General features: G+C 38.3%; 1 protein-coding gene across 5 annotated transcripts in view; it reads right to left on the bottom strand.

Annotated features, from left to right (window-relative positions):
• The window catches only part of rxylt1 (ribitol xylosyltransferase 1), a 45,024-nt gene that overhangs the window by 12,757 nt on the left and 19,910 nt on the right, over positions 1-12,357 (bottom strand). For 3 of the 5 annotated variants that reach the window (XM_087997025.1, XM_087997026.1, XM_087997029.1), the window contains exons 3-5: positions 8,513-8,615; positions 6,989-7,303; positions 1,638-1,808 (exon numbers count right to left, since the gene is read on the bottom strand). In XM_087997025.1, the coding sequence (XP_087853151.1) occupies positions 1,638-1,808; positions 6,989-7,303; positions 8,513-8,615 (589 nt within the window). The remainder of the gene's footprint in view (positions 1-1,637; positions 1,809-6,988; positions 7,304-8,512; positions 8,616-12,357) is intronic. The other 2 variants (XM_087997027.1, XM_087997028.1) reach the window with 1 other exon arrangement.

The raw sequence follows: 12,357 nt of genomic DNA, 5'->3' as shown, positions 1-12,357 counted from the left end.
CTATAATCCAGAATGCTTTCCTTTACATCAACAACTTTCAAATTTAGATTTGTACAGATTTTTCAAGGGCTCTTAAAGCAATTTTTCCGGACAGCAAGACAGAGCAATAAATATGAAAGGGTGCGTGAGGGGGAAGAAAAAAAGACAGGCTTTTTGTAAAAGGTAATGGTAGCAGACAAGACACTGACCTCTAAAGACTTACTTGCAATAATTAGCACCATGGCTGCTTTGGCTTTCAATGTTAAGTCTCACCTTTACTTTGGGCAGGAGAAATGTCGAGGTAGATGGCTGGTTCAGACACTGCAGTGCACTCTATTTGAATTCATGGAGTAAACAAGTGCCATTAGAACACAACCTGACCTGCTAAGTATTTCCAGCATATTCTGATTATCTTAATCCCTTATTTGGTTTGGTTCTTACGATTTGGAAAAGCTGTCAGCTTGACTTCCTTAAATCTTAACTACTCCTGAAACAAATTTCTGAATATTAATCTCTCCCTGTAATTTGAATCATTGTAACTTATTCTCCAGATTCAGCTTACCTAGTTGATCTGTGTAATCTGTGTGTACTGCATATGCTGGTTCAGCTAATAAGTTGCAATACTGTAACTTAATTTCATGACTAAATATCAGACAAACAAGGCTGGGTTTGCATAGGTCTGTAAAATTTTCCTGCGGATGTCATGTTTGAGTGAGTATTCACTGTTAGAACAAGACGGTAGGAAATCTGCACATTTTTGGGAATTTTTAAGAAATTGAAATAAAACCAGCTGTGAGCCAGTTACATGTAGAAATAGGGTGATACTGCCAATAATACATATCTCTTATATTGGCTACATGATCTATTTACTAATTGTGTATGTAATGCACGGACAGGTGATTCTTAATTACATTTAAAGCAATTTAGTTGGCAGCCATTTAAGTGTTAGTGGAGTTACGCTCCTTTTTAATAGTAATTTGTCTAGTCCATCTTATTACTGTCTACATCAGGGAAATGGCCCTCAAATTGCTACTGTAAATAATTATCCATTTCCTTAAAAGCATTATTAAAACGCTCTTTACGGGCAGCACTTTTACATTTTGAGTACTAAATAGTATGACGATTTAGATGCAGGAATCCATGATTACTAATCCATCTGAAAAGGGGTCTTTCAACCAATAAAAGTTTGAAAGATAGGACAGATGTAAAGAAGATGTTTCACTTAAGGAAGAATCCCAAGTTAGGAGTCATAAATGTGAGATGGTTATTAACCAGATCTAATAAGAATACCAGTAGATAGTTAACTGCTTAGTGGTGTGAGTGTGAAATTTGCTACCACATGGAGTGCTGAATGCAAACAGCATCATAAGGGGAACAAAACCAAGTAGATGAAAGGGAATGAAATAGATGGACACCGAGACAGGGTTAAATGAAGTAGAGTGGGAGCTAGCACTTGAGGAACATCAAAATTAATGTTGACTTGCTGAGTCAAGAGGCTTGTTTCAATGTCTGTCAATCACCTCTCCAGAAGTCCTGCTGGCAAAAAGGTCTGTTTTCTCAATATTACTGAACAATCCAGAAAAAATAGTTACTTACAGCTTAATAGCTACGTAGTTGCCATTTAAAAGAAGGATGAGTTCACAAAGAAAAATACCTACTGTTCTCGAACTGAGATAAGACACATTGTATTGAGTCTTTCCCGTTTCAACACATTCAACAAGTTTTCCCTGGAGGAGCCTTTGTAGACAGTTCCAAGGAAGTTGCACAAGTACGGCCTTGAAGAATGCAACATTAGGTTGTTGAGATCCACAACAGGGAAGTTCCTATAGCTGAAATAAGAAGTACAGTGTAATTATTAGATCTTCCTTCGAACAGATGGATTCTGATTCGTAAAGTTCCTGTTTACTCTAAAGGTCAAATGATAACATTTATGCAACATCTTTAATTTGCTATCTAGCAGTCTGCTTTATTGAGTGCTGGGGAGTTCAACAGCCTTTAAAGGTCAAACTTCAGTCTCAATTAACATTCAAACAACTTTCTTCCTTCCCCATGAGGTGCGTTTTAACCTTTTGTTACTGGTGATTAGACAGTAGCAGCAGTGAGGAGCTACAGTGGAAACCTAAGACAGATCCCAAATGGAAAGCAGTAGAACACTGCTGGAGGTCAGGGACTCATGGCAGCCAGATGTGCTCCAGCTGAGAGGGCTATAGTACTATTTTGAGTGCTTTTTAGATTATTTGATAAGTGATGAGTTGTGCACACATATGAGCACTGCAGTTAATAGAACACACCTTGAATGATCAAAACTAAGAATAAAGAAGTTTGAGAAGGTGATTGGACAGTGGGCTCAAGACTATAAAAAGGTTCAACAGGATAATCATATAATTTTGAGAGTATGGATTTCAAACTAGTGGTGTATGGGTAATGGTTAGTTTTGTAAAGTGTTTGTAAAAGAAAAAGGTCAAAGAGTCCTTTCTAGTAACAGTGACCTAACCAAGCATGAGACGGAGAGCAGGTCACTGTAAATCCCTGGAGAGGATTCCAATTGGTGAGTTTTGAGAAGATTTGTAGCTCAGGTTGAGGTTCTGGATGTAGGTTTGCTTGCTGAATTGGAAGGTTCATTTTCAAACATTTTGTCACCATATTAAGTAACATTTTCAGTGAGCCTCTGGACAAAGTTTTGTCTGGAGGCTCACTGAAGATGTTATCTAGTATGGTGACGAAAAGTCTGAAAATGAATCTTCCAGTTCAGCGAGCAAACCTACATCCAGGATTTCAATCGAAGATTGTTAATAATGTTGGACTTATGACAGAAGGAGCAAACATTAAAAGGCATTAGCTTGCTTTGGGTTTGAATAATGAAGGATTTATTTTAGTTTAGAAAAACTCAGAGATTTAAATCTATTAGGGCAGTTATCAGTAGGATACCTATCGAGTCAGAAGCAAAAATAGTTTCTCTAGGCAGTATGGAACAAATGAAAGACAGCTCAGTTACCTTGGTACAAAGGCGAGCTTGTGGAACTTCCAGACTAGGAGTACTTGATTAGAAATGAACAGATTATTAAAAGACTGAGACAGCATAAGCTTTCAGTTTCATGAGTATTTACGTAAGACAATTTCATAGTTCAGAGGACAGAGCTGCAGAGAAGTAGTTAAATCAAACTTGATAATTTCTTTGGATTTGAAATGCTATAAAGTGATGGTGTTGGGGAATAGAGTTATAGAGTTGTACAGCATGCAAACAGACCCTCAGTCCAATTCGTCCATGCTGACCAGATATCCTAAATTAATCTAGTTCCGTTTGACAGCACTTGGCCCATATCCCTGTAAACCCTTCCTATTCATATACCCATCCAGATACATTTTTAAATATTGCAATTGTACCAGCCTTCACCACTTCCTCTGGCAGCTTATTCTATATATGCACTCCCCTCTATGTGAAAAAGTTGCCCCTTAGGTCCCTTTTATATTTTTCCCCTCTCACCCTAAACCTATGCCCTTTAGTTCTGGACTCTCCCACCCCAGGGTAAATACCTTGGCTATTCACCCTATCCATGCCCCTCATGATTTTATAAACTGCATAAAAGTCATCCCTCAGCCTCTGACACTCCAGGGAAAATAGTCTCAGATGATTCAGCATCTCCCCATAGCTCAAATCCTCCAGTCTTAGCAACATCCTTGTAAATCTTTTCTGCACTTGTTCAAATTTGACAACATTTTTCCTGTAGCAGGGAGCCCAGAATTGAATGTAGTATTCCAAAAGTGGCCTGACCAATGTCCTGTACAACTGCAATATGCTATCCCAACTGCTATACTCAATGCACTGACCAACAAAAGCAAGTTTACCATACACCTCCTTAATAATCTGTCTATGTGTAAACTCAACACTTAACAAATCCCTCTCCATCCAAGCCCTTAACACTATGGCAGTCCAAGTCCATGTTTGGAAAATTAAAATTGCCTGCCATTACAACCCTATCATGCTTTCAAATAGCTGAGATTTTCTTAGAAATTTGCTTCTCAACTTGGGGGGGGGGCATAGTACAATCCCAATAAGGTGATCATCTCTTTCTTATTTCTCAGTTCCACCCAAATAACTTCACTGGATATGCTCCCAGGAATATCCTCCTTAATTACAGCCGTGATATTATCCCGAACCAAGAGTGCCACTTCCTCCTCCTCTCTTGACCCTGTTTCTATCCTTCCAGTAGCATCTATACCCTGGAACATTATGCTGCCAGTGCTGCCCTTCCCCGAGCCACATTTCTGTAATAGCTATGATATCCCAATCCCATGTTCCCAAACACGCCTTGAGTTCATCTGCCTTACCTGTCAGGCTTCTTGCACTGAAATAAATGCAGTTTAAATCATCAGTCTTACATCGTTCTCTGCTTTGCTCTTGCCCGCTTTGATAAATTCTTGATCTCGTAAGGAATTAAGGGCTACGGGGAGAGTGCGAGTAAGTGGAGTTGAAATGCCTATCAGCCGTGATTAAATGGCGGAGTGGACTCGATGGCCTTACTTCCACTCCTATGTCTTGTGGACTATTTGATGTGATCCTCTTCCCAATTGTATCAACCTCAGACTTATCTCTTTTCTCACCATCTCTTTGGGATGAATTTCTTTTTGCTGTGTGTTTTAAGATCTTTCAAACTGTGTGCTTTATTTGTATTTCTTGGTTTGTTTTATTTTATCTTTTCCCCTTTATGTAATGAACATCTATTTTACTGTTAAAAAAATCTGCAGTCTTGTGTGCCAATGTTTCAGTGAATGCCCACCACATTAAATTGAAACAAAATCATGTTATATTTCTATCCGGGATTTTTAATTGTTCAGTACTGATATAAACTGGGATTATATTAGGCCATAAATATAAAGTAGTCACAAATAAGTACAATAGAGAGTTCAACAGAAACTTTTTCATCCAGAGAGTGGCGAGAATGTGGAATCTATTATCAGAAGAACAATTTAGGTAAATAGTATAACTATCAGAAAGGTTCAGTGGGACCAAATGGTTTCGTTCTGTGCTGGAATACTTTGTAATGCAAAGTTGAAAACCATTTGAAAAATTAGCTATATTTTCTTAAGTACCATTTGTGGCAGTATTTTTCTAAGCAATGGGATTTCTTCTAAAGGTCAACTATCAAGTAGAGTGGAATGTGAGAGGTAAAGCATTTTACATTTACATGATTCAATGTGCCCATCATTTGGGTTTTTTTAAAAACTTGATGAAGAGCAACTTAACTAGAACTAACATCAAAATGAAGTTCACAAGTATATGGAACGCACAGCATTCTGAGAAGACTCATCGGAAGGAGTCCTATATATTTAACAATTTACTACATCTTCAAAGCTCCTCTGTGGACATGCGATGTAATGAGCAAAATCATAGTCATCAGCTGTGAGTATTCCATCAGTTCAAGGTTAACTATAGGACACTGCACCAATGATCATGAGTGAAAGTACATCAGAAATGCATTGTTAATCTGTGTGCTTTTTTAGTTACTTTTCAGTCACTGTGCAGCCTGAAACTGAAATGGTTCAGCAATGTGGCAAGTTTGACAGGAAGTTTCACACATTCATTATTGTATCATCAAAAACTGAAACAATAAGTGGTAAAGTTAATTAAGTGGCTCCCTTTCTGTAAAATTGATGAAAATAAATGCAGTTTTGCAGCTTAGTACAACTTAAGCATTTAAAAATTTAAATGTTTGGAAAGAGCAGCTTCAGAGAATCTGCATCTGGTCAAACTGTATCTAAGAGAGTAAAGGGAGAAGATTGACAGTTGGTCTCCTTCAAAAATAGGGTAACTTTGGTCTGGTTTTTTTTGTATTCTGTAGAATCACCACAGAAGTAAGACATTTCGAAAAAGCATTCATGCAAATATCTGTGTACTTTACAAAAAGAGTGGACACTGAGCAGGATCAGGATGATCGGGTGTAGGTGAAGGCACAAAGCTGATGGCTGGTGATAAGCATGTTTTTGAAAACACAAACAAGTAGTGGGGGCCTCAGTAGGTAGTAAATAAGAAAACTTGAATTGTTGAGGAAGGTCGATCTTCTATTGGGCAAGGAAGGGGCAACACAGAATAAATTTGAACCGTGAAACAAACTCATGCTGGCAGATATGACAAGCGTATAATATTGATCTTTGTAATAAGGAACACCCTCTCCTCCAATTCAAATTCTTGGAAGACAATAAAAGATTTAAAGTGAGAGGAGAGAGAGAGAAAGAGACACACAGATTTAAGGACAGAATTTCATAGCTTCAAAGCTAGATAGAAGATGGTGTAGTCATCAATGCAGAAGCAATTATAAGCAGGGATGCTGGAAAGGCCAGATCTGATGAAGTGGAGAGATCTCTGTTACAGGAATGGAACAGGTAAAAGAGATTGAGAGGAATTTGAAAACAAGGATGAGTATTTTAGATTGAGGAGTTTCTTGACCAGGAATCAATAGATGTCAACAAATATAAGCATGGCTGCGACACAACACTTGATATAAGCTGCAGAGCTCTGGATGAGTTCAAGGTTATGGAGGCCAGTCAGGAGAGCACTGGAATAGTCAAATCAAGAGGTTACAAAAACACAGATGAGGGTTTCAGATAAGCCTAGGCTGGCTGACTCAGGCAATGTCATGGAGGTGGAAGCAGATAGTTTTGGTGATGGTTATGAACATGATTAGAAGCTATGGCGAAGTCAGATAAGACACCAAAGGTGAAACAGTCTGGTTCAGGGATGGAATCATTGGCTAGAGAATGGAGTTTGTGATGACAACCAAAGCTGATAGCTTTAATCTTCCTAATATTTAACTGGATGAAATGAGCAACAGTGAACAATTTGAGACGTAGCACTGAGTCAAAGTATATTTGAAATCTGAAGCAATCTTTTTCCAAATTGTGTCGCTAACTCTAGCACATAAGTAAAACAAAGCTTACAAAATGATAAAGAAATATAAAGCAGGTACACTCAGGAACTGAGCAACATACCATAAGCTAACAATGTACTTACGTTGCCACTCCCAGTGGCCACTGATAAACATCCTCCTCATTTACCCAAGGGCTGTCATACACCAGAAAAATCAAATCAATAAATCCTCCGTGTTTTTTGAGGTAGGGTTCAATCCAGCCATTTTCACACTGCTCATTGCCAAGGAGAACTACAGCGACATGTTGAAGTTTGTGTGTCTGGAGGAGTGTCTGTACATAATGCAACCACTGGGTGGCAAACTTGATCTTTCCTTCTTCCCTGCCATTTAGCACAAGCACCACATTCTCAGTATCTAGTGGGATATTTCCAGGGACTGCTGAAGGACCAGTGTAGAAACTGAAGAAAAATAAAGTAAAAAGAAACAAAAATAAAATTAAATAAGCAAAACAGCATATCCCTTCCTATTGTACTGTTGAAAATTGCTTACAGCAAGAGATCAATTTAACAATTAGGAAAAGTATTCACATTTCATTATCAATCTGGGGCAATGTACTGTTCAACAAATTATGAAATCATTAAGCACTGAGGAAAAATCGATTAAAGAGTTCGCTGAATAATCCTTCCCTGCTCTATGTCATAACCCTGTTTTAACTTTCCTATTCCAGGATACTAATTCCCTTTTAAAAGTTGCTATTGGATTTATTTCTGTTACCTCTTAAATCATAACTCCCTGGGCTAATAAAAAAACTCTTCATCTCCTCTTGGGTTCTTTTGTGGCCGATTTTAATCCATATCCTCTATTACCAGCCCTATTATTACAGGAAAAACGTTCTCTGCAAAACACCACATAATCTTGAACACCACTACCATATCCCTCCTCATCATTCCCTTCCCCAAGGAGGATTCAAGTAATAATTTAATTAACTTGTGACAAGAACTAAATTATTTTTATTATTATAAAGTATGTTAGGTACAAAAATATTTATCTACTTCCCCAAGAATATGCTAAATTCTGAAAAGTCATCCTGTAACTCCAAACCCATTTAGCATTTCACCACAGTGTTAACAATGCTTAAAATAATTCTCAATTACATGGATGGAGTGAAAGATAGGAATTTAAAGAACATGAAGCAAGGTGGAAAGAGAGAAGTAGTTTAACATAACACACTTTCAAACAATGCAATCTAGATTTTTGAGCAAAAATGTAAGTATCTTTCCTGCTACTGACAGCAAGATAATTTATAATTCCCTGAATTAGTTCTAAATCTCTTTTTGACAACAGGAATTAGATTTATTGTTCAAAGTTCCCTGGCAGTATTACATTTTATTACAGATTTTTAATAGCTGAATACAGGTCCACTGCCTATCTCCTTCCTGCCTTCTATTCACTATCCATAAACTAAAACCATTGCGTGTTATTGAATAAGTCGTCACTACAAAGTACAAATGTGGTGTAAAATTAATAACTTTTGGTATGGCATAGATTAAGGCATTAGGAAAGACAATATTGAAAGTTAGTCCCTAACTATAGCTTCAAATTTGCTTTGGGTAAAATTCACTCCATTATGCAGAACAAGATCCAGTTCATGTGATAGTAAAGTTTACCTAAAATGTAAATTTCCAGCCTTCAGTTGCCCTTCTCTCCAGTGAGCTGTCACATCATTTGGTGTAAGCTGGCCACCAAGTATATGCTGCCAGAGATAAAGCCCTATTTTAATGAGGAAGAGTTTAGAGCTGTAGAACTGAAAGCCAGGTATTATGCAACAGTGTCAGCACCAGGCATATAAACCATTGACTTCAGAAAGACATTCTTAAATGACATTATTGTTTCTACGGATACAAAAGTGATGTATAAATATTGGCAAATTCTTAAAATAGGACTTGTACCTTATTCCAATCCTCTATGGTACAAACTCTTAAGTATAAGAAGAAACTTCAACAGTTAACTTTTCTTTAAGTCAGTATGTTGATGATTTTGAATAGTGATGGTATCAGATTAATGCAGTGGGTTCATAAGCACTGAGAACTGGATCAAGAATCCCTTCTAGCCATCAGAGTCCAAAAACAAGCAATTTAATCAGAACCCAGGGAACCATACATTTGTCCTTTAAATGTACCATATAACTCAGAATCCTTCAAAATATGATTTGTTTTCTTGGCAATTCTTTTGCATTCAGAGGTGCACAGTACTGCTTGGGTTTATCCTGTCGATACTGGATAGTTCCAGATTCCTTGCCAAGACAATCTTTTGTCAGCTTTCATAGTGAAGATTTCACAGTAGCATTGGACAGCGTCATCATCATAATCCAACTGTACCTTCATTTGACATTCCTCTGCCTGTACTTGCAGTTAGGTTTGTTGTGTAGTGCTCAAGAGCTGAATTTGATCCATTTTTATCTCACTAAGCCAGGGCTGAACTAGAATCCTTGTAGTGTGGATACAAGCCATTTGGCCCAACAAGTCCACAGTGACCTTCCGAACAGTAACCCATACCTCTACCTTATTACTCTACATTTCCCCTGCCTAATCCACCAAACCTATATGTCCCTGAACACCATGAGCAATTTTTGCATAGCCATTCACCTAACTTGCACATCTTTGGACTGTAGGAAGAAACTGGAATACCCAGAGGAAACCCAGGCAGACACAGGGAGAATGTGCAAACTCCACACAGACAGTTGCCAAGGCTGGAATCGAACCCGGGTCCCTGACGCTGTGAGGCAGCAGTGCTAACCACTGAGCCACAGTGCTGTCCATTTTAATTTTTTTTAGTAGTATCCCCAATACCATTTCAACTGAGGTGTACTCCTGGTTAGACCCCACTTGAAATGCTGTGAGAACCTCAGGCAGGATATGCTGGTCTTGGACAAAGTACAATTTAAGTTTAAAAGAATGATATTTATTCTTCAGGGTTCATGTTATGAGAAGAGGCTTTGCAAATTAGGTCTGATTTCTCTAGAATTTAGAATGTTAAGTGGCAATCTGATTGAAGTCTTCAAGATATTAACAGGAAAAGACGGTAGGTAAAGACAAATTATGACCACTGGTTGGAGAATCTAGAACTTGGGGCATAGTCTAAAAATTATGGCCAGGCCGTTCAGGAGAGATGTTAGGAAACACTTTTATACAAAAAAGGAGGCAGAAATTTGAAACTCTCTTCTACAAACAACAGTTGATGCTAGATCAGATGTTAATTTTAAAGTTGAGATAGGCTTTTGTTAAGCAAAGACATTAGGGGACATATGCCAAAGTCAGGTATATGAAGTTAGGCCACAGATCAGCAATAATCTTACTGAGTGATGGAATAGGCTTAAGGGGCTGAATGGCCTACTCCTGGTCCTATTAGTTAACATAAAATGGATTAAGAATTTGACCAAGGACTTTTTGGTAAGCACACCTCAGCAACTCACAAGATGAGCTTGTAGAGGCCATTGGGGAGCATCAGATGTATTTTCAAACAGACAGAGGAGGGCAGAATATTTATAATTCTAAACAGTCCCACAGGCTGGTAATATACTGAATGAGGTTGGAGGCTTCCCATATCTCTGCTTTGTGTCACATAATCAGCAAAAGCTTGAATCAGAGGAAGGAGAGGTGAGACAACCTGGAGTGCAAATTCAATTTCCCCACCAAACATCCTGTCCCTCCTACACTGTTAGGAAAGGAATTCCAGGATTCTGATTCAGCAACAGTGAAGAGATGGAGATATAGTTCCAAGTCAGATCAGCATCGGCTTGAGAGGAACTTTAGCAGTGCTTCTATATGTCTACTGCCCTTGTACTTCCAGGTGGTAGGTGGTAAAAGGGTATGGATTAAAAGGGTGAAGAGTTTGAAAACCCTTGGTGAGTTGATGCAGTTCATTTCAAAGGTAGTACACAATACTGCCACTGTAATGGAGGAAGTGAATGTAGAAGGTGATGGATGGGGTACAAACAGGCTGTTTGCCCTGAATGGTATTAAGCTTCTATGAGCCATTCCCATCTAACCAAGTGGAGAGTGTTTCATCACATTCCTGACTTTTACCTTGTAGATGATAGACAGGCTGTGGTGGCTGTGGGTGAATAATCTATTGCATAATTCACAGCCTCTGACAGCCACAGAACTTAGATGGCTTGTCCAGTTCTGAAAGATCACTGGACCCCAGGCATTGGCTCTGCTTTCTCTCCACAGACGTTGACAGACCTGCTGAGTTTTTCCAGCAATTTCTGTCTTTGTTTCTGATTTCCAGCATTCGCAGTTCTTTGTTTTTTTTTAGTTCAGTTAAGTTTCCGGTCAATGGTATGTTGACATATAAATAAAGGCAGGATTTAAGATGAAATATAGAACATATAGAATAAAAAAGGGCTTTCCATTGCCATTCTTGCAATATGTTTGCAGATGTAGGCGTGTACTGTGCCTTTAAGAGAGAGTGGAAGCTGGCACGAACCTAGAGAGGCACAGAGTGTGCTGAAAAATTTTAAATGGTAAATTTGGTTGTGAAACAAATAACTGGAGCTGTGTTGCTATGATACACAACAAATTCGAATTTGGCCAATCAATTTAAATGATGCCCCAAGATACCAAAATCCAATCGAATTTGAAGTTCAATGTTTTGGTGACATCAAACCAATGAGACTGTCCAATGTTTTGGGGTATATAAAATTAGGTATTGTGAACAGTTAGCTAGAGTGGCAAAGAACACCAACAAAGATATGGCCTGCACAGCCTCTCTCTGAAAGATATCTTTTCATATAAAATTTGTGAAGCAGAACACCGAAAAATAGACCCAGGGAAGTATAGACGAAGATACCAAGGGAACAGCGACAACTGGCTGGTTTTGAAATTTGATTGCTATTTATAAAGTTTATCGGGGGAGGGGGAGGGGGTTTATCAGATCAATATATTGTTGTGGAGTGGGAGGTAGATAAATTGATCATACAAAGGAGGATTACCGTGTAGATAGTTGCTGTTTAATGTTATTATGTTTCTCGGAGTTAAAGAATAAATTGTTAAATTTTTTTCTTTGCATAGAGGGATTTTTGTAGTTCTTTGTCACTCATACTTTAACAGATTATAAGGCGAGGTGAGCTTTTCTGTGGGTCTGGTTCAAATTAGCAGAAGGGTTTACCCAGTGTTGTAACAGTTTGAGGGCTCACGTCTGTGATTTGAACAGGTTTAGACGGATCCAGTCTGAGATTTGGATAGATTTGGGGTGTGAAAATAACGCCCAGCAGATTTAAACACTTGCCGGTTAGTGTCCTAGATCTTTAATTTTGGTTACTTGTGGTTGGTTAAATTAAAAGTCAGAGAAATGGCTCTTAAAATTACTAAAGAGGTTCTGGGGTTTGAAGATGATTCCCAAAATTGCCAAGAAAGTTTAGAAAGAAAAGAAAAGACCATACTCTTAGAATTAGCAAAGGGGTTAGAATTGGGTTTAACCAAGGACAAAAGTAAAGCTGAAATTGTAAGGG

Source organism: Chiloscyllium plagiosum, unplaced genomic scaffold (assembly GCF_037043375.1).
Source record: "Chiloscyllium plagiosum isolate Xiang-an unplaced genomic scaffold, Cpla_swu_hap1 HiC_scaffold_19, whole genome shotgun sequence".
NCBI classification, from domain to species: domain Eukaryota; kingdom Metazoa; phylum Chordata; class Chondrichthyes; order Orectolobiformes; family Hemiscylliidae; genus Chiloscyllium; species Chiloscyllium plagiosum.
Note: the sequence above shows the minus strand (reverse complement) of the source record. Positions and strands in the feature narration are given on the sequence as shown.